The 22,464-nt window shown below is 42.2% G+C and overlaps 1 protein-coding gene across 2 annotated transcripts in view; it reads right to left on the bottom strand.

Annotated features, from left to right (window-relative positions):
• Positions 1–22,464, bottom strand: part of LY96 (lymphocyte antigen 96) — a 327,458-nt gene that overhangs the window by 157,408 nt on the left and 147,586 nt on the right. Inside the window, exon 4 of one of the 2 annotated variants that reach the window (XM_069621219.1) lies at positions 14,463–14,574. The exons of the other annotated variant lie outside the window; for it this stretch is intronic. Within the exon in view, the coding sequence (XP_069477320.1) occupies positions 14,507–14,574 (68 nt within the window). The 3' untranslated portion in view covers positions 14,463–14,506. Of the gene's footprint in view, positions 1–14,462; positions 14,575–22,464 lie in introns of those variants that run through there. 2 annotated transcript variants of the gene reach the window in all.

Below are 22,464 nucleotides of genomic sequence, written 5' to 3'. Positions count from 1 at the left end.
CCCTCCCGCACTGCCTCCGGGCCACCCCTTGCACTGGGGTCTGTATCTGTACCCATACAGTCTCCCTGCTTTTTTTCTTCCTGCACTTATCAGACGTACCCTGTCTGCTGCCTTAAACCCAGCACTTGCCAATTGCTGGCTTCACTTCCACTGTTTGTTGCCTTTATTATTTACTCATTTATTATTATTTAACTGTTTCTCGTTTGCTCCGCAATTTCCACTTCTCCCCCCTTTCATGCACTTTTCCCCTCCCCCTCTCCCATGCACTTGAGCGTTCTCAATGTCACTGGGCCGAGTAAAATCGATGTTTTGTTCTCCCCTGTTCCACTCCCTTGCTTTGTCGCACTCTGAAACACTTGTGTAAGAGCGCAATAGAAATAAAATATCAATATCAATACAAACAGGCATTAGTGTGAGACACCTTTTCTAATGTGGGGTACTTGAAACATAGTAGAACTTGTTGGCAATCTTGGTTGACAATGCAAGCAGTGAAGAAGCACATTGTCTGCACTAGAATAGCTATGTGTGTGTGCTGCATATCTCACTGACGCTTCCCCGTCCTTTTGGCCTTTCAGAAGTATTGGCCTGTTGGAGAATATAGCTAAACTGGTAAAAAAAGAACATGTTGCGAAGAAACAATGTTTTATCCTGCAGGTCTCAGGTTTCAATCTCGGTGAAAGTGTTCAGTGGTGTGATGTCACGTGTACTACGGGAGACTGGGGTCACGTGACTGGGGAGGGGTCTAAAATAAGGGAACCACCGGAACTGCGTCTGCAGAGACAGTCCGGGTTTATGCACCATACCTCTGTGTCGTGTTTTATGTTGCTGTGCTTCCTGCTGAAGGCCTGCACGGGCCTGTGTGTGCTGTCCTGGCCTCCAGTGTCACAGGAGGCCGAATTAGAGAACAATACAGAACACTGGCGACAAGGATAACTGTTCGCTACATGTGCCTGCTTACTGAACACTGCCACGATCAAGACCTCCGCGTTCATTGCAGGTGCCACTACGCAGCCGAAGGAAGGCGTGCATACACGGCCGAATGCCGCGCCCCGGCAGAGCACTGAAACATTTCATAGGATAAGACGAATGCACCAGTAAGCGCTAGAAAGTTCTGAACATTCCACAAGCAATCAAACGTTCTACTAATACACGCGGCTAAGCGGCTGAAAGCAAAGCCCATTTTCACGACCTGAACCTCATGCACACTTGGTCAAAAAGGATATCCGAATCCAGGGGGCACTCCAATTGCACGCTGCACAACCAATTTCGATCAAAAGGAAATCCTGAATCCAGGGAGCACTCCATTTGCACGCTACACAACAAACTTTACTGGGCAAAACAAGGCCCACTGCCAAAGGTGACTCCTGGGCAACACATGCGCGCACGTACCTTGGAAAGCATTTCAGGAGTGTGAGGTGAACGTGCCCCACTTACAACCAACACCATTTCAAGCACAAACACAAGCAAGGGCAGGGGCTAGTCTCTCTGACAGGAGAAGTGACATTCTCAGCCCTGATCGACAAGACCCCTCACAAACCACGCTCATGAGGCCATTCGACCCGAATGCCACCGGAGCTGCGATGCGCTGGTGCATTTGGTTGCAGTAGTTTGAATTACATCTAGAAGCCAGAGAGGTCACTGAAGATAGAAAAAGGCACACGCTCCTCCTACTCAAAATCAGAGCAGTAGGACTGTGTCTATTTAACATGCTCCCCAACAATGGAACCACTAATGACTATGATGCAGCCAAGCTAGCACTAACCAGAAAATTCAAACCAGACCTTAACCCTGTCTACGAGAGGTTCCACTTCTGCATTGCCAGACAATGCGAAAAAGAAACCATTGACAACTTCCACGCAAGACTGAGAGAAATGGCTGTGGGATGCGAGTTGTCTAATGAAGAATTTGTGATCCGCCTCCAAATTATAAATAGATTATCGTCTGAGAAGCTCCGGAGAGCTGTGCTCTCTGAGAAAAACATCCTGCTAACTCACATCCTTGCAATGGGGTGACTTTTCAATGATTTTGGAATAAAGGCACATACTTAGAATAATCACATTGAAATGTATTGCTGTAATATAAATCAATGATATTGAGGGAAATATAAAAGAAAGTACAACAAAACAAAACTATTAATGCATATCTAGTAAAATTACACTGCAAAAAATAATTAAATTAAAATAATATAATATATTCAACAATTACATTGTAAGTTTCATACTATTACATTTTTTCTATAATCAATACAGTTTCCAAACATTAGACAAAATATTGAAAATTGCTTTGTAAAAAATTGTGAACACCGATACACATAATTTGAATCTTGAAGTCAACCTTTCAACAAGTAGATTTTTTGGACAAACAAACCTCTTTTGCAATGTTCTGTGGCATAGACTGGCCATGTGAATAAAATCTGGAACCAGTCCATGCGTATGCATGGCCAGCACAGACAATGTCAGTTCTTTATCAAATTCAAAATCCACCTCCTGGAATATTGGCTTTGCCACCCACTGTTTGCTTCTTTTTGTAAATGCAATGTTGTAACGAAGCATCACGAAAGATCATGCAGTTTTTGCTTGTTCCCTACCAACGTTCGTGTTGTTTGCAAATACAGCCAGTCTTGTTCTGACCTTCATACTGTCTATGCCAAAATGCAAACTTTTAGGCCTGTATTTTAGGCACATATTATGGAACAACTCCAAATCTCCAGTCAGACAGAATTTGGTGAGTCCCTTCATGTCTCTTGAAAGCGTTTTGCTGTACAAAAACCTTTTGAATGTTGTGTGAGGAGGGGAGTGTAAGGAACTCATGGTGGAAACAGTAAAGACAGACAAAAGTGATCACAGTTCAAGGGTGTTTATTAAACTGCATATGCAGTTTGGAAAAACGCGTAATCTAAACCTAAATCTAAGATGGGAGCAAGCTATGACCATCAAATGAAAACAAAACAGTTCTAGTGACGTTGTGTAAAATAAAAAGGGCCTATACTTAAAAAAAGCTATTGCCAAATCTTACAACTAGATACAAAAAGAGGGTGGGATAATGTTCATAACAAAGAAAGAAGTGTTCAGAAATCATAAGTCAGGATGTTGTACCCCGGGTCTCCCTTCACCATGTTTTGAGCACGGGACAAGGCGAGACTCCTGACCGCCAGCACACTCTCGAGCTTTCCCAGCACAAGATGACAGTTCCGTTCCCAGTTATCAGGACCTTCGATGGTTAAGTCCCTTTTCATAAAAAGTCTCTGGCCTTCAAGGACCTGATGTCTTCAAAATAATACATAAAAAGTTCCTTTCTGATTGTATTTAGGGTGATGATTCTTCACCTCTGGGTCCCCCTCTTCTGGGCTCAGACCCTTCTCAATTGTTTGCCTCCCTCTATCAGGTTCACTACAGCTTTTCACAAAACACCTTCACCTGTTGCATTTCACAAGCTTTAATGTCCTTTTAAACAGTGCACTGTCACGTCCCTCTGTCAGGTTCATTCTTCTCATCACAGTGTTCTCGCTCCTTCCTGTTGTCACCCCTCTGTCGGGTTCACTCTTGCCAATCACACAGTTCCTTCTTCCTCACCAAGCGGGATTCATCTCCCTTAGCTTTCCATTAATATATTGGTCAAACACTTTCGACTGTGCAGAGGATTTTGCAAGACCCCTGTATGACCACGTTGACCCTTTCCTTGCAGCTCTCCTTAGGCCTCTTCATATTGGTAGTTTAAAAAAACGTGGGATCAACCAGTCGAATGAGCACCTGTGTGGTGGCGGCCCCTCTGCAGCTGATTTTCACTTAATGTTAACAGTTCTTTAGACTTTCCTTATTTTGCCATCTACGACTTTCATTCAACACAGATCAGTTTCTTATCAGCTCTCCCCTTGACTCACCAGCTGTGATGAACCGTTTGGCTTTTTTGTAGCTGGAGTCAAGGACGGTCCCACTGTAGCAGACATCTCCCCCTGGCCAGGTGATCAGTGTAGGAGAGCTCTGCACACTGTGGAAACCTGCTGCAACATATGGTAGCTATTGTTCACAGTTTTACGATTCCTTCCAGGGAGGCTTTGTGGGTCTGGGATGGAAAGGACACAGTCGCTTCTCTCCTTGTCGTCCCCTCGGTTCTCACCGCCTTTCTCCTCCTCTTGAATTGCCATACTGGGATAGGTGTCTTTTTGTGCAGTCTGCCTTGCTTGTAGTGTGCTCTTGTGTTCCACCTTTTATCCCTGTGGGGAAGGGAAAGGGCTGTCAGGTGTATGTGATTCTGATCAATTGCCTGACTTTGTCTGACCCTTGTGTCTGGGCATGTCAGGTAAACGGCTCTGGTGTTAGTTGGTTGTCTGTTGTGGCATGCAAAAGTGTTTGTGTCGGAAAAGGGGGGTAAGTGTTTCTGAATATCCTACATGGTAGGATGGGGAAAAGGTGTCAGAAGTAGGGGGAATACCCGTGTCTCACCTGTCACTGTCCCACTTCCACTCCCCGAGGACCCCCCCATTCCAGGTGATCCTCCCTCACTGGTCCACCCCCAGGAACTAGATCCAATAGCGATGGCCGTGTCCTGGCCACCTGGATGACAGATCCCCGGGGACTAGCCAGCTCACTTCTCCCCTTGTAGCCCCCTCCGATCTCGCTGCCTTTCTCCTTCTCTTGAATTGTCTTACTGGGATAGCTGTCTCGTTGTGCGTTCTGCCTTGCTCGTAGTGTGCTCTCATGCTCCACCTTTTATCCCTGTGGGGTAGGGAAAGGGCCGTCAGGAGTGTGTGATTCTGATAAATTGCCTGACTTTGCCTGACCCTTGTGTTGGGACATGTCAGGTAAATGGCTCTGGTTTTAGTCCGTTGTCTGTTGTGGTATGCAAAAGTATTTGTGTCGGAAAAGGGGGGGGGGGTAATGTGTCTGAGTATCCTGTGTGGTAGGATAGGGAAAAGGTGTCAGAAGAAGGGTGATACTGCATCTCACCTGTCAGTGTCCCACTTCTAGTCCTTGAGGACCCCCCCATCCAGGTGATCCTCCCTCACTGGTCCACCCCCAGGAACTGGATCCAATAGCGATGGCTGTGTCCTGGCCACCTGGATGACAGACCCCCGGGGACTAGTCAGGAAGACACCTTCAGGTTTCTCACAGGAGCCTCAACTTTTATTATGCTCCTGCTCTTTACTCAAAGGCCCATGTACACATTGGTGGAAATGTTCGTTTTCTTCCCAAGAGTGAATGTTGGAGCAATGGTGCAGCATTGAACACCATTTTTCAAGCAGAATATCTACTGATCCATCACAAGTATTTTAGCTCCACCAAAGATGGTTGCTGATAGACTGTGACCAAGTAAAATATTTTCTGTACTCTTTTTTTACCAGAAGCTGTAATTTCTTTAGAAATTGATTTTGCTACGTGCCATATATCATATTGATGCTGTATTTGTGGGAACAGCTCTCCCATGGCCTTTGCTATTCCAACATGCCTGTCAGTGGCTATCAGGTCTATTCGCATTCCTCTGGATTGCAGATGTTCAATGGATTTAATGAAACCATATTTCTCCTTGGCAACAGAAGATGTACATTCAGAAACCTGCATGGCGACAGTCACTCTGTCCATCACCAGCAAACCTGACCCTTTTTGCAGCAAAAGCATTGTCCATTGATATATTCCACACCTGGCTAATAGCCGGAAACAAGACATTTTTCTGATATTTGTAGAATTGGGTTTTAGCAAGGCTATCAAGTAACACAAATTTACAGAAACGTGAAACTTTACTAAATGTTGATCCACTAAACAACAAAGCAGATGAACAAAGTATATTTCCAGCAGGCACTTTTCCAAGCATAGGTTCCATGTTTACTTTCCATTGGTAACTGGTGACATTCCATTCAAATTCCAGCCACTGGGCAGCTGCATCATGACACTGAATCTTGAGAGGGCCATGCTGAGACTCAAAATGTAGCTGCTCCAAAGTTACATTGGTTTGGCAAGTGGCATCCTTAGTTTGCGTTGTCTGAGTCTTTATGCTCCTCTTCTTTCTAGGCCTCTAATTGATTTTAAAAAAACATGCTTAATTTATAGCACACATACAGAATATATGAATTACAACCTCAAAATGTAATATCAATAAAATCACTTCTGAACACTTTCTTTAAAAAAAACCTTTTCATTATTTACCCTTGGTTTCCTAATTTGCCTCGAAACAGTCAATGTTGATTTGCCGACCACAAGACCAAGCTGAAAAACAACAAATTTGAAATGTATAAACCAAGCAATTTACTCTTCCACTTCAAGAATCAAATGTACATATATACAAATAGAACCTAATTTGCATATGCAAACCATTAAAACATATTATGAATTACATTAAAGGAAAAACTGGATGATAGCTGAAATTTTACAATATCTTATGTATACCTCTGGTCCACGTGTCTCTTCAATTCCTACTACTTCAGTAGTACATTCCTTGTACATAACAATCTCAAAAAAAATGTTTTAATTGATAAACTATTTAATGGTCAAATCTTTGATCTCACAAAGTACATCTTGAGAAAGTTGATTTAATGATTGTCGATCTTACAATATCAGTTAAACATTGAAAAAGGATACAGTAAATCACTGTAATACAATTTTTACATTCTCAGTAAGATAAAATTGGGCACGACATGTAACGATTTAAAAAGGCATATTTGAAATTGTACCTGATAACCTTCTGAAATGTCACAGGGAGTTGGTGCGAGATTATCCTGCAAAATATAGGGAGTTAATTGTTGGCGCCTAAAGAATGCTGCATAGTAATGTCTTCTTTAAACCTATTCAGCTTTGGGGAGGCAGCTGAAGTTTATGAACAAAAACATAAACCATTCATATAGTAAAAGGTTACGTGCCATTTAGTTAAATAGTACATTTTTGTAATGGTTTACTTTCATTGTTGCCTGTGTTTGGGTGATAAATACAACAAGGTTGTTGATCTAATGCTTTGAAATTTGCTGATTTTATTGTAAATTGTCAAAATATTATCACTTGTCTTAATTATAAACAAAATATTGTTCATCTAAATTAATACACATTCTTAATTCTCATACCTCATCCTCCATACCAGTTGCAATAGACAAATAGCACGTGGTAGATGTTCCAGCATCCCGATATCAAAGTAATTGTTATAATAAGGATGTAAAAGCAAAATTAAAAAAACATTACATGGAAAAGATGGTTGATTCTGACATGCAATCCTACATGCCACTTTGTATCAATAGCTAATATTATACATAACAATGATTAACATGTTTAAAGTTGAAATTAAACATATAAATATATTATGTAATTGCATCTGAAGGATTATTATACAAAAATTACTTGATCGGTGATTGCGGATGATGTTGACTCCTGAACAGTGGTCGATGTAGAAATTCGGTCCTTTATTCGATGTATAGAGTCAAAACAGCGTTCAACAGAAAATGTACATTAGTGTTATAATGTATACCACATTAAACGCTCTAAAATAAGTTTACATGCATGTCGCTTGGCCTCACCATTTGGATATTTGACGTGTCTGTCGATTCCTCTGTGGTAACAGTCTGTACTTCCATTATTGTGGTCTACGTAAATGTAAAGACAGACATGGTAATTAACACATCAAAAAAAATAACCTATTTTCAGAGTAGCTAGAGAAGGTTTTTGAAAGGGTCCCATTGCACTGAATCTATTGTGTATCCCTAAAGTAGGGATACACAAAGTAGTCTAAAGTGAAAAATGTACAAACTAATGTACATTATGTCACAAAGGAAACTTGTGTAATACAATATTGATGGAAATATTCCCAAAAACCTCAAAACCTTTTATCATGTTACCGTTTGACACACTATTTCAATATATTGGGTGATCATTTAGAATACATATGTATACAGACCAATTGAATAGGAACATACATAAATATTGCAATGTCCACTACTCACTTCGGTCAGCGTGTGCGGAAATTCAGTTAGAACTGCATTGGGAAGTAATTTGCGTAGGAGTGTTGGGCGACGCTTTTTAGTGTACCTTGATGGTTCGTACATTTCCTCTGAGAAGTGCATGCTTCAGACGTGGAATCAATGGCCCCTTGTGTCATCCAAGACATCCTTGGCTCTGCTTTCAATCTCAAACGCCGGAAATTCGCAGTTCAACAGCCATCTTCTTATTAAATTCAAATCCTTTGGAAATACATTCATCAATGTACCATGGGTTTTGACATGGTTGATATTCTGCCGACCAAAAACAATGCATGAAGGCATTGTCTGATTTTCCAAAAGATCTATAAAATAAATACAAATAAATAGTACAGTTAATAAAGTTTCACAGTGAGTAAATCAACCATTACATAGATTTGATAGTGAACTTTTTTAGATTTAAAAAAATGCCGGGTCTAACCATCACAGCGATCAAAAATCATTGGTCTGCCAAAAATCATTGGTCTGCCACAAGTACAAATGTATTACTCATACATTGAACAAACTATGAGCCACCGTAAGAAAAGAAGCATTGAAAACATGTATTATTACATTTGGAAATAATACACTGTAATATTATGTGCTAATTCCAGGGCTACAAATACATAGAAAGGTTGATAATTGTTAAGTATTTGAGATACATTAAAATGAGAATACAGTGAACTTTGAGTATAAATCAATAGAAAGTTGCTGAGCTGAAAACAAGGACACTCCAGAAACCAATAGTTGACTAACAGTTACTTGGAAGAACAAACAAGCCGATTCAACAAGCAAGGTAGAAAGTGGATCGATGACGATATCCTTTGTAGATTGCAGAGATGTTTTCTTGGTAACTTTTAAGATGTTTATAAAGGCTTAGTAAAGTGGGTGTGTATGTTATGTTATGTTATGTTATTTCATTTGTAAGGCGCCAAAGCCCGAAGGCATCCAGGCGCCGGAAGAAAGAAAGTAGGCCCTATCTGTGAGTGTCTGATGTGTTCTATCCCACCCACCCAGCCTCTATGTAAATGTTTGACGTCCTTGTTCCTGCCAGCTCAGACCCCTTGCGAGTGCGCGGCCACTGTTGAGAACCACCATTGATACCAGAGGGGGGATGGATGCTGATGAGGGGAGCGCAATAGGACCAGAACAATGTTCAAGGGACACATACATATGTTGTTTGCAGGGACAGGGTCTTCAAAGGGGAGTCTGGAGACACCGGGTCTGAGGTGGATATGTGGCCAATGGTCCCTTTGGGAAAGAACCCTTTGAGGTGTATATCGTATACAGCACCTTGTTTGTTCACTGCAGCACAGCCCCCTCACAAGCACACAGTCACATGTGCAAACTACCATTGATACCAGAGGGGGGATGGATGTGGATGAGATGAGCACAACAGGCCCATAACAATGTACAAGGGACACATACTTATTTTGATTGCAGTGCAAGGGTCTTCAAATGGTAGTCTGGAGACACCGGGTCTGGGGTGGGCATATGGCCAATGGTCCCACGCTAAAGAACCCTTTGAGATGTACATGGTATTCAGCACCTTGTTCATAACCACCCACCCAGCACCCTCACAAGCGCACAGCCAAAGGTGTGAACTGCCATTGATACTGGAGGGGGTATGGATGTGGATGAGGGAAGTGCAATAAGCCCAGAATAATGTTCAAGGGACATAAACATATTATGATTGCAGGGACGGGGTCTTCAAAAGGGGAGTCTGAAGACACCGGGTCTGAGGTGGACATGTGGCCAATGGTCCCAATGCAAAAGAATGTGGAAAAAGAAGACCTTGGCCGTGAGGCCAGCGGTGTGGGCTGCACACCCGTTGACCACTAAAAAGTGGTTAGGTTCAATTTGTAAAAATAATTCACTTTACTCGATGAATTTTTTGGAGTTTACATATAGTTTAATTCGTAGCTTATTATTATAAGCTTGACACCTTCCTAGGGTGTTTGCAAATTCTGAGGCTGAAATAATGTCACATTAAGGGCCTATGCATTTCGGGTAATAAACCCTTCGTCGGGGCATGTAAACATCTGATTTTCAATTGCCTTATGGTCTAATTTACTTAAATAGTCAATGTATAAGCGAGTGCATAATACAACAATAATAAAATCCCGGCAAAGAGGAAGAACATCAATCCATAGATATAGTGTAAAACAACATTGAAGTGTACGTGTATCACAAGGTAAAATGTACGTTACCATTGGGCATCAAAAAGTGGTCATACGTGATCAAGCCATTTCCATCACGGTATTGAACAGATTATGGGAATTCATAAAAACAAACAAAAATAAAGACAAAAGAAAAATGAGCTGACGTCAGACTGTGTCTATGGATAGTTTCAAGTTAGTTGAGTCAGAAAGCTCATTGCTTTTAAGGTTACTCAAAAAATAAAATAAAATGAAAGCAGGTAACTGACCTGCTATTCGCGTGCTTGCTATTATGTAAATGGCTTGTTGTAACGGGGTCGATTGCTCCGTGGTTGTCTGTGCCTGAGAGCGAATCTGTACAACGGTAGATAAACTATTAGGGAAAGAAAGGATATAAATAGAAGCAATGGCAGAAGCCGAGTCTAAAGCGTGTCATTACCTGATGTGTAGTCATGCAGCGCGAAGCAGCGGCAGAACGCTGTCTGCTCGCGAGTGAGAAAACGAAACTAACTTATTCAAGGAGGTAACTATAGAAACCAGAATGCCGGCTAGGTGAGGAAAACAAGCCTAATGTTCTAAGCAAATGTGGCCGCCATATTGAGATGGTGTGATAGAGGTGCTATGGCGAAGGATCGCCAAACAGCAGTAAACTGGGGGAAATGTAAACGTTGTAAGAATAAGAAAAAGAGAAAACGGTAAATGAATGCAAGTGAAATAGAGGTTGCTGATTGAGAAAATTAGAACCATCACAATAGCGAATGTAATTTATGAAAATAGATGTTAAATCGGAAGTATGTTCATTAAAGAATTATATGTAAATGAACCAGTATGTTGAAGAAAATGCATAGCAAATTGGAAAAAATGCACTGCGTAAAAACTAATTTGTGATCGCTTTCGAAATGGAATCAGAGGGAAATCACACTAAAAAATTGTGTACGGTTTGTTCAACATAAACCCAAATCATATCAATAGTTTATAGAAAACAACTCAAATCCAGTTCTTCGTTCATCCCATCGGGATTCAGTGACCCCAATCTTTCAATCCATAATGCTTCTTTTTGGGCTCTCAATTGATTCATGTTAGCACTCTGTCCTTTGGTAGGAATCACCTCCAGCACTACAAATCTTAGTTGTGCTATTGTGTGGCCATTCTGAGTGAAATGTCTTGCCACTGCTGATGCTTGATTTTTGAGTCGAATGCAGGATTTATGTTCGTTGATACGTAAGCGTACCTTGCGTGCTGTCTCACCGACATAATACTTGGCACATGGGCATTTTATTGCATAAACAATGTTTTCAGACAGACAAGTCGCATGGTTTTTGAGTTGAATTTTCTCTCCTGTTCTGGGATGTGATATGAAAGACCCTTTGATGGTATTATTGCAATTTCCACAACTCATGCATGGATATGTCCCGGGGTGTTTATCAATGGTCCGCTGTTTAGATTTTTTGCCATGTGTATCAACCAATAGGTTACGGAGATTATTGCTTTTTTGATAGGCAAACACCGGCGGCTGTGCAAACAGTTCTTTAGTCCTCTGGTCGTTTTGCAGTATACTCCATCTTTTGAGCAGGCTTTCTTTGATTTGTCGACTCTGGATGCAGTACTTTGTGACGAAAACTAAATCTGGGCTTTTGCGTTCTGGTTTTTTTAAGAGCAATTGTGCACGATCCTGTGCATCTGTTTTAACCCTAGCGGCTCGAAGATCGTCCTTTGGATAGCCTCTTTCTTTCAATTTCGTGTGCAATTTGTTGAGTTCAAAATCACATTCCGCTGGATCGCTCACAATCCTTTTGATACGTAGCATTTGGCCAAATGGTAGATTACGAAGAATGGTAGGTAAATGAAAACTCATTCTATGTAATAAGTTGTTCCTGTCGGTGGGTTTGGAATACAACTTGGTTAAGATCCTGGTACCATTAATAGCTGTTTGTACATCCAAGTAGTGGATATCCGGGTCACCTATTTCCATGGTAAACTGTATTATTTTATCAATGTTGTTCAAATACAGTAAAAAATGACTAAGTTCTTCTCTGCCACCTGTCCAGATCCCAAATATATCATTGATGTATCAATACCACTTTTTCAAATGTATACTCCATTGTGGATGATTGATGATGTATCTGCTTTCAAAGTCATACATGAACGTGTTTGCATAAAATGGTGCCATGATTGCTCCCATTGCTGTTCCGGTAAATTGTTTATAGTATGTTTCTTTGAATTTAAAGCATGAATTTTCTCAGATGAATTTAAGCAAAATCAAGAGAAATTCTTTGTTGGCTCCTATGTTACCTGTGTCTAGTAACAGTTGTTCAACCGCTTTCTGTCCTGAATCATATGGTATACTCGTGTAAAGACTAGCAACGTCTATAGTAAAAAGAATATCTTCTGTTGTTAATTCGATTCCTTCTAGAATTTTTAAGAAATGTGTGGTGTCTTTGACATACGTCAAAGTTTGCTGAATTAAGGGCTGAAGGAAGTAGTCAATGTATGTGCCCAAGGGTTGTAATATGCATTCAGTAGCCGCCACTATTGGTCTCCCAGGAGGGTTCATGAGTTGTTTGTGGATCTTAGGGAGGATATAGAGATGTGGCATTTTGGGATATTGAGTCCATAGGTAGGTCTTGGTTTTGCTGCTGATCCAATCATTTTCTAATGCAGTATCCAATATTTTATTCAGTTTGCTTTTGATATCTTTCGTTGGATCTTGCGTTAAGATTGAATATGTTTCGGCAACCGATAGTTGTCTCAAACATTCTAAATCATATTGTATGGTATCTTGTATAAATATGGCACCTCGTTTGTCAGCCGATCTGATTGTTACAGAATCATCTGTAAAAAGATTTTTGATAATCGATAATTCGCCTCGATTTAAATTTCTTCTTTTTGGTTGATGAAATTGTATCTTCTTAATATCATCCAATACCAAATTATGGAAAATATCAATAGTTGGTATGCGTACTGGTGGGTTGAATGTACTTTTGGGTTTGAACTCAATATATTCGCTGTCATCTTGGTTGTCCATTGTGTTGGTAGTTTCGGCAAAATATGTTTTCAGTTTGAGTTTGCGAACTCATTTTTACAACTCTTCTTTTGTGCTGATTATGTTGTTTCCTGTAAGTAGGTACAAATTTGAGACCTTTTTCTAATGTTCTGATTTCTTTAGTTGTTAAATTCCTGGTCGATAAATTAACCACTAATTCCGATTGGATTGAAGCCGTGTTTTCATTCCTTGTCCTCTTCTTCTTTCCTCTCCTTGACCTCTTCCTCGTCCTCCTAAAAAATCTTTCCTTGGTAGATTCGTCGGTTGTCTCGGTCGTAGATTAATTCCTGATCCACTTGCTGTGGGATTCTCTGTTGTCGATTCTTCTGTGGCTTATCTGATTCTGAGCTACTTTGGTCACTCGTAGGTTTATTCGATCTTTGAGGGTGATTCTGATATTTATCGGCCCACGTGTACACCTCATTATTTAAGTAGTCGTAGGTGTCTCTTTTAAATTTACTTATTTTACGGGCTTCCAAATCTTGTTTATATCCATCCAATTTAGTATTAATATCAACCAGAATTTCAGCAAATGATTCTGCGTCTGTCAGATTAGTTATATCTGTGGATAAAGTTTCTATTTCTTTTTCTAACAATTCAATATTGCCTGAAAGTTCTTTGATGGTAAGTAGGATCAAAACAAGGGAGCATTTGTTTAATATTTGCTCCCATTTTTCAACAAACTCTCTGTTTTCTTTACATAGAGTAGGACGTAATGGTATTCTAAGTCCTCTGGGAATGCGTTGTGCTTTGTAATATCGGCTGAGGGTGACAGCATTCAATTTATGATTGATTAACTTCCTGATTGAGTATTCGAGTTGTTTAATCTTGCTTTGGGGATCTTTATTAGTTGTAGTGTGTACTGTTTCTTTGATTAGACCTAATATGGCACCTGCTTCTTCGGCTGAAAAGCCAAGTGTAGTCGCTCTATTGTCCGTTAAGAACTCAATATCTTCGTACGACATAGTAGTGTGCAAAAAATAGCTCAAAAAAGTATCACGGATGCAAAGAAGGGTTGACTGGAGTGGTGGTAAGCTATGCACTACTTTAAATACTTGAAGTCTGTTCAAACTTTGCGTGTAACCAGTAAATAGTAAAACTTGGGGTGCAAACCCACTGTAAATGGTGCCTCCGTGATTGGCACTGCAAAAACGTGGAAAAAGAAGACCTTGGCCGTGAGGCCAGCGGTGTGGGCTGCACACCCGTTGACCACTAAAAAGTGGTTAGGTTCAATTTGTAAAAATAATTCACTTTACTCGATGAATTTCTTGGAGTTTAAATATAGTTTAATTCGTAGCTTATTATCTTCATAAGCTTGACACCTTCCTAGGGTGTTTGCAAATTCTGAGGCTGAAATAATGTCACATTAATGGCCTATGCATTTCGGGTAATAAACCCTTTGTCAGGGCCTGTAAACATCTGATTTTCAATTGCCTTATGGTCTAATTTATTAAATAGTCAATGTATAAGCGAGTGCATAATACAACAATACAATCCCAGCAAAAAGGAAGAACATCAATCCATAGATATAGTGTAAAACAACATTCAAGTGTACGTGTATCACAAGGTAAAAGGTACGTTACCATTGGGCATCAAAAAGTGGTCATACGTGATCAAGCCATTTCCATCACAGTATTGAACAGATTATGGGAATTCATAAAAACAAACAAAAATAAAGACAAAAGAAAAAAGCTGACGTCAGACTGTGTCTATGGATAGTTGGATAGTTTCAAGTTAGTTGAGTCAGAAAGCTCATTGTTTTTAAGGTTACTCAAAAAATAAAATAAAATGAAAGCAGGTAACTGACCTGCTATTCGCGTGCTTGCTATTATGTAAATGGCTGGTTGTAACGGGGTCGATTGCTGCGTGGTTGTCTGTGCCTGAGAGAGAATCTGTACAACGGTAGATAAACTATTAGGGAAAGAAAGGATATAAATAGAAGCAATGGCAGAAGCCAAGTCTATAGCGTGTCATTACCTGATGTGTAGTCATGCAGCGCAAAGCAGCGGCAGAACGTTGTCTGCTCGCGAGTGAGAAAACGAAACTAACTTAGTCAGGGAGGTAACTATAGAAACCAGAATGCCGGCTAGGTGAGGAAAACGAGCCTAATGTTCTATGCAAATGTGGCCGCCATACTGAGATGGTGTGATAGAGGTGCAACCCTTTGAGGTGTACATGTTATTCAGCACTTTGTTTGTTCCTGCCAGCTCAGCCCCCTTGCGAGCGCATAGTCACAGGTGCGAACCGCCATTGATACCAGAGGGGGGATGGATGTGGATGAAGGGGGCACAATATGAGAGTACACTTCTTAAAGCACACCGATGTTTCAGGATCCTCTTAGATGTTTGGACGTTTTGTGGACTTACTAAACATTCCTACCAACTTTTAATATTAACTAATTTCTTTTTATTTAATTTTTATTTACTTTGGTAAGGTTAATGCCAATGACTAACTACAAATTGTACTGCTGCAGTTGAGGTACTGTTGGTATAAATCCCCTGTATTGTCCGTAGTGACTGGGGAATTTCACACGCTTAAATTACCAAAGCATGAAGGTGGTAGTCATTTCCTTGAATTTAAAGATTACTACAATGCCCTCAAGCAAATAGTACAAGCGTTCCAACAAACTGAAAAACGATAAGCCAGGTTGTTTTCTAATTTAAGGATAGTTGATTAATCTACCTCAAAATAATGTTACGTTAATTGAATTTTCCAAAAAATGCTTTGGATTCATTACCATCTCTAGATGATATTTTTATTTAGCATAAGGAAACAGTATGTTTCAATAACTTTTTAAATGTGGAATAAAGTAATACAAATGTATAAAGAAAAAGTGTACTAACTCATTAGGAGCTTCATAAACCTCAAGTTTCCCAGAATATGTGCCAAAGGCTACCACTGTGACAATGGATGCTATATAAACGATCCCACTCACTCCCCACTCACCCTAATATATATACATTTTTTGAACTAATTAGGGTCTCTGATATTAACATGGAGGCAGATTAAATATCTATACAGGTGGTGTAACCAAGTAGGGGGTCAACAAAAGTCTCAAGACACAAATCAATGTTTATTGTTCTCAAACAAATGAAGAGGAGCTAACGTGAGATCCGAGGTTTAATATGTCACCATAAAGGTGATAGGACAAAGAAAGCGATATGTGCAGGGAATGTTGACAAGGCTCTAGGCCAGTCTCTGCTAGGATCTTGCCTGCAGGCCAAGTTTAACAAGTGTTCACTAAAGTCCAACTGGTGTTTGGAAAACACTTTAAGTCTAAAGCTAGAAAGTCACTTACAATGAATAGTTCACTTTCTGCCCCTGAGAGCTCTTAACTGTGAAGCATGTTGCATATGAGTGTGAGTTGACCATCATTTTCTTCCCTATTGGTCAGAGATGCATTTTCAGGTTCTCATCATTATACCCTCACCAAGGCCAGATCTGTGTTGCCCTAACCTCCTGTAGTGCACACCTGTGCTCAACCTAATGCAACACTTCCTGGTTTTAGACACCGTAGGAAGAGACCTCTGAGCAAATGTGTTTAGGATCACTGGCAGGCTTGCGGATCCCACCAGGGCTGGTTTGGGTGTGACCATCTAGCTTCATGGGTAATTATCAGATTGGTTTCTTTTCCTTCTCTGGGTTGGCAAAGGTTCATTATTAGATTTGGTGGTCTTGCTGCTTCCACCAGATGCAATTATTGTAGTTGCTACTGACCACCCTAGCTCTTAGTGGCTTTTTTAAGGCCCTCTGGACTGGAGCCCCACTAGTTTTTTGACTGAGGTTACCAAGCCCTCCAACAGTCTTTGTCCAGCCACCTTGGTCTTCTGCCACTATTCACGCCACTGATTGCACCTACCACCTCCAATTGTATTTACCATGCTCTGCTTCCTTTATGTTAGCCATCCTTAGAGTCTGTCCGCTTATTCTGGTCTTCCCTGAATTCTCTCCACCTCCTCCTACTCACCCTCTGATTTCTTTCCTCCTCCCCTCCTCATTTTGAGTTATTCTGTTTCCTCCTTCCAGCTCCTCCTTTTCTTCTATGTCTCACATCCTTTCTTCCTCTTGCAGATGTTCCTCTCTTTGACTTTCTTCTCCTCTACCCTCTCCAGGTGGGCACCCCATTCTCCCTTTTTGGCCATTCCCATCTCTCAGAAACCTTGACCACAATCACTTGCTTCCATTCTCCTTTCACCTCCTTTCACCACTCCTTCCTCCTGCTTTTCCACTCTTGTTCTTGTTCCTCTATCTGCTTTTCTCTCTCTCTCTCTCTCTTCTCTCACACCTTCCATGCATCTGCAACTTCCCTCATTCTCCCCCATTGATAAATCCCTCCACATTCTGCAATTGGTGTCTCAATTGGGGAAGTGGAAACTCTGTGCAGGGAAATGTATTGGCCTTGATGATTGGTTTGGTTCTAATCAATCAAACTATTGTTCTCCCATATGTGTGTGTTTGTGTTTTTGGGTGGGTCACAACTCTGTGGACTGAGGACACAAAGTGGTGGTGCACTATCTTGGGAGCCCGGTGGTCCCGTCATGGTAGCTGCCTCACTTCAGCATGATGCTGTCAATTTTATTACCCATGTGGGAGATTGCTGCCCAGGTGTTTCCCAGTCCTGGTTTCCTGACGGAGACTGCAAAGACTTAGAGCTTTGCGATCCAATCAATGAACCACATTCACGCTGCTGTTATCAGTTTGTGTTATTTTCTTTCTATGGAGCAAACCATGGCTCACAGGGTCCCACAAACAAGAGGGTCTAATAAGGGCATGTCTCCACTTTACTGAGGCTCACTATTTTTTACATTGGGGTGCTTTAGGAAGATGGCAACGCCCCATCGAGATCCTCCATACCACCTCCAGTTTCACATCAGAGCTGGTAGTCTTTATATGACCTCATGGTCTCTTGAACCCCTCATCTGAAGGTAGATCCATTGGCCCCATCACATTAGGGACCTAATTCAGAGTGGCCAATCCTGAAGGACCTGTAAGTGCAAAAACATTTCATCTTCCTTTTGGGAAGTGGAAATGGAAAACAAGCCAACAAAGAGAGAGGACTATGAAAGCATGAGTATTTCTTTTTTTTGCAAATTCAGTGCTGCCAAGGTTTAGGCTCCAATGCCTGGCAGCATTGTTCTTTCCCCTGCCACTGGCCTGAGACAGAGAAGCCAAGGCACAGAGGAGAGAGACACAGATCCGTCACACATCAAAGTGCATCAAGCTCTGCGACACACTTGCCCCTACCTACATTTGATGGTTATGATATCATATGGCATTTATAACACGCCTATACACAAGTGTTTTAAGGCGTGACACGGCAAGGGGGGGAACAGTGGGAAGACAGAGACAACGATCCTACTAGGCCAGGTGTCATTCAGATCGTGCAAGTGCAGGGAAGGTGGGAAGGGGAAAAGTGCAGGGTGAGAAGGGGTAGGGGACAGTGCAGTACATAGGATAAATAGAATAAATAAACAGTAAGAGAAGTATGGCGAGCTGGTGGCAAGTGCAAGGGTAAGTGTAGACATCAGGTGTCATGTGCTGGTGGGGGACTGTAGGGATACAGAAAACAATCCCCAAGTGCGCGGGTTGCCAGGGAGGCAGTGCTGGAGTGCAACTGGTGAGCTGGGGGACGTGGGCCCGAAGTCAGAGGGTGGCGAGGTATCCAGTGCAGTTTCAGCCAGGAGATCAGCAGCGCAGATGAGGAGAGAAAGCCGAAGCAAAGAGGAAGGTTTTGAGGTGCTTACGGAACCGGAGATGGTTCTCCTCAAGTTTCAAGGAGGCAGGATGGGGCCTCCCTCCAGAGGGAGGCCCCATCCGAAGAAAGAGATCTACCACCAACTCGTTGCTTAGTGAAGCGACTGACCCGGAGGGAGTTGGAGGCAGATGAGCGAAGAGCTCGAGAAGGAAGATATTTAGGAGAGAGTTGAGGCTTTGTGGACAATGCAGAGGGTTTTGAACTTAATCCCCACAGCCACTGGGAGCCACTGTAGAGATTTAAGTCCTGGAGAGATACGATCTTTGGGCTTGCGGCCAAGGACAAGTGTTGCAGTCTTGTTCTGGATGAGTTGCAGAGGGTGGACAGTAAAAGCAGGCAGATTTAGGAAGAGGTGGCTGAAGGTAGCCTGAAAATGAGCTGAGTGTCATCCACATAGCACCGAAAGTTGGGGCAGTGAGTGGCAATGTGGTGGCCAAGAAGTGCCAGCTATTATTTGAACAACCAGGGAGAGAGGTTAGACCCCTGCGGGACACCACAGGTAGAGATGAAGATAGAGGAGACGAAGGACCCATGTTGGACCTGGGAGGGTCAATCAGAGAGGAAAGAAGTCAGCCATGGCAGGGCCTGACTGGATACCCAGGTTATCACGGAGACGGTTGAGCAGGATGGCATGGTTGACCGTGTCAAAGGCAGAAGAGAGATCAAGTAAGATGAGGACACAGGGGCTGTTGGAATCAAGGTTGGAGAGCAGGTCTTCACAGATGTTCAGGAAAGCAGTTTCTGAAGCCAGACTGGTGGTCATGAAGACAACCAACAGATTCAGTGTGAGGATTGAGTTGGAGATGGCCAGCTTTTCCTGGAGTTTGCCCAGGAAAGGAGCGATGCAGATAGGGCGATAGTTAGCCGGGCAGGACGGGTCAGCAGAGGGTTTCTTAAGAAGAAGGTGCACAAGGCAGTGCTTCATGGGGGAAGGGAAGAGTCCAGTGGTGAAGGAGTGGTTGCAGCAGTCGACCAGAGTAGGAGCCAGGGAGTCAATGTGGTCCTTGATGGTTTTGGATGAACAGGGATGAACCTGTTTTGGTGAGACTTCATAGATCGGACTTGTCTAGAAACCTCATTTGGGGAGAACAGGGGAAATGCAGAGAAGGAGGGACGAGAGGTGGCCGAAGAGGGGCCAGAGGAAGAGAAGGGAGTAGAGGGGGTATGGGTAGAAGAAGAGAGAGATGACAGGATGTCCTGAGTTTTAGAGATGAAATGAGAAGCCAGAGCTGTGCAGAAGGCCTGGGAAGGGACATGAGCGGTAGAGACTGCAGCTGGATTGGTCAGTTCCCAGCAGATTTTAAAGAGTTCTGCCGAGTTGTTAGATGCCACAGAGACGTGGGCTTGGATGTGAGCTCTCGTCTTGGTGCGGGCAGAGAGCCGGTATTGCCTATGGAGCAGGCGGCAGGCCAGTTTGTCGAGGATGTACCAGAAACATAACATTTCCACTCAGCCCCCCTGCACTTGCATTTGGACACAGAGAGTATCAGATATAGCAGAGTGGAGCATGGAAAGGTCTGCGTCAGGGTGTGTCAGACAAAAGAGGGAGGGGGAGGTGAGAAAATAGTTGGGCTTATTCACAAAAGTGTATTTGCCCAGACAAGGGCATGTTGCCTGAGCAGATTCACTTTTTTTAATCATGCACACATGTAGCATGGGGGTGTTTTGTCCAACTTGTGCGTGCATAGGGGACACGCAAGAGGACAAAACATTTTTGGAAATCTTCCCCAAAGTATTTATGTACTAAAATTAAGAATTCATTAAGGATAAACGTGAAATAGCTTGGGAATCAGACTGTGCAGTTGACTTGTCTAGTAAATTATGGGAAAATGCATAAGTAAACCAAGTTCTATGATTTTTCTTTGCTATGCGTAGATCTTCCTTTGCCAAAAACGACTACCCACACTTCCCATACATTCTAATGATGATTGTTGGTTATGTACAACTGTAAATGTATTACTCAAACATATGCTCTTTTATTGTGAATGTGTAATACATTTTTGGGAAACAGTTTTGTTATCAATTGACATATATATTATTATTATTTTTTTTAACGACTTGATTTTTAACCTAAAAGGTTTTTACAAGAATATTCCATGAAACTATGTCGTTAACAACATTTCCTTGCATTTTAGATCCATGGACTATGTCGTGGATGACATTGGCCCTCATTAGGACCCAGGCGTCAAGGGGTTTACGGCGCCGTAAACGGCGCCGACCCTTAACGCCTGATTCCAAGGTCCCTTTGCGGGATTGTGATTTTAACGCCTGCTTTTTGCAGGCGTTAAAACCCATGCCGCAAAGGGACCTTGGTGCTAATTACGCCACCGTAATTTACGGTGGCGTAATTAGCGCCTTTCCCCATTCCCATTATGCCCTATGGGGCAAAAATGGGAATGGGGAAGGGTAAAATGGGAAATGGGGATTTACCGCCCCACTCACCTTGGAAAGGGGCGGTAAATCCGCCATCCACCATGGTGTAAATGTAGTTTACACCATGGTGGTAAGGGTACGACCCAGGCGGTAACTTACCGCCTGGGTTGTAATGAGGGCCATTGTGTTAAAGTTTAAAATGAGATCTAGAATGTTTTGCCGCGGCCGTCACCAAAGTGGTCTTCTCTCCTCCAATCAGCCGAGACCACCATAGTTCTTCTTTGTGTACATAAGATGATGCAAGAATGATTTCCAGATAGGGTTTTCTGATGTGGTTCGACCGCTGGGCACACGAGTAGAAGGTGTCGGATCGTTTCCACCGCAGCCTGGTTGTTGCAGAATCTGCATATGTTAGATGTTGACTGGTTTCTAATCTTTAAGATTTCATTCTTGGGTAAAAGGTTCAGTCATGCTCTCAGAAATAGATTTCTGAGCTTCCTGTTTGGATATTTTACCAGGAAAGCTTGTGAATCGTGGAGCTTCCTTGCCTGTGGTGGAAGATGGGCCGCAAGTTTGTATTTTGCGGCTGAGCCTAACGTGGTGATCCAGTCTTTCTCGTATAATCTTTTTTGTGTTTTTGTTGGATTCTCAGAGAGTTCCGTTTTTGTACTTTGTATCTCCCTCAATTTTTCGTCCTGGATTTTTATCCATTTGTGTAGATGCAAACTTTGCTCGCCTATATGTTCTTCAAATATGGCGTTCAGAAGTTTTGGACGGTCGTCAAGGAGAATTTTCCTATATAGCATCAGGGCGTTACGTTCGATGACTCCCTTCAGCGATAGTTGGCTTAGTTCTCGTCTTATAAGCACAATCGGAGTTGACTTGGGAAAGAAGAAAACCTTTCTCCAAATGTAGCTTTCCAATTCTGTCCAGATCTGGGTTGGCAAGGATGGCATTGCTTCTGCTCCGTAACAGATGGCGGGAACGACCTTTGCTTTGTAGAAGTTTAGGAGGGGGACAAGAGAAAAGCGGCCAAATTTCTTGTCCACAGCCTTTGCCTGGGTAGTTAAGCCTCTGATTTTTGTGTGTAGTGCAGTTTGCATTGCCTATTCCTGGTTTGAATTGTCCAACATCACTCCCAGGTATTTAAACTCAGTTACGCTCTCTATTGGAGCGCCTTCGATTTGCCATTTGAATTTTTTCG

Source organism: Ambystoma mexicanum, chromosome 5q, assembly GCF_040938575.1.
Source record: "Ambystoma mexicanum isolate Mex_15411 chromosome 5q, UKY_AmexF1_1, whole genome shotgun sequence".
NCBI classification, from domain to species: Eukaryota; Metazoa; Chordata; class Amphibia; order Caudata; family Ambystomatidae; genus Ambystoma; species Ambystoma mexicanum.
The sequence above is the reverse complement of the archived record's forward strand: the minus strand, read 5'-3'. Positions and strand labels throughout refer to the sequence as shown.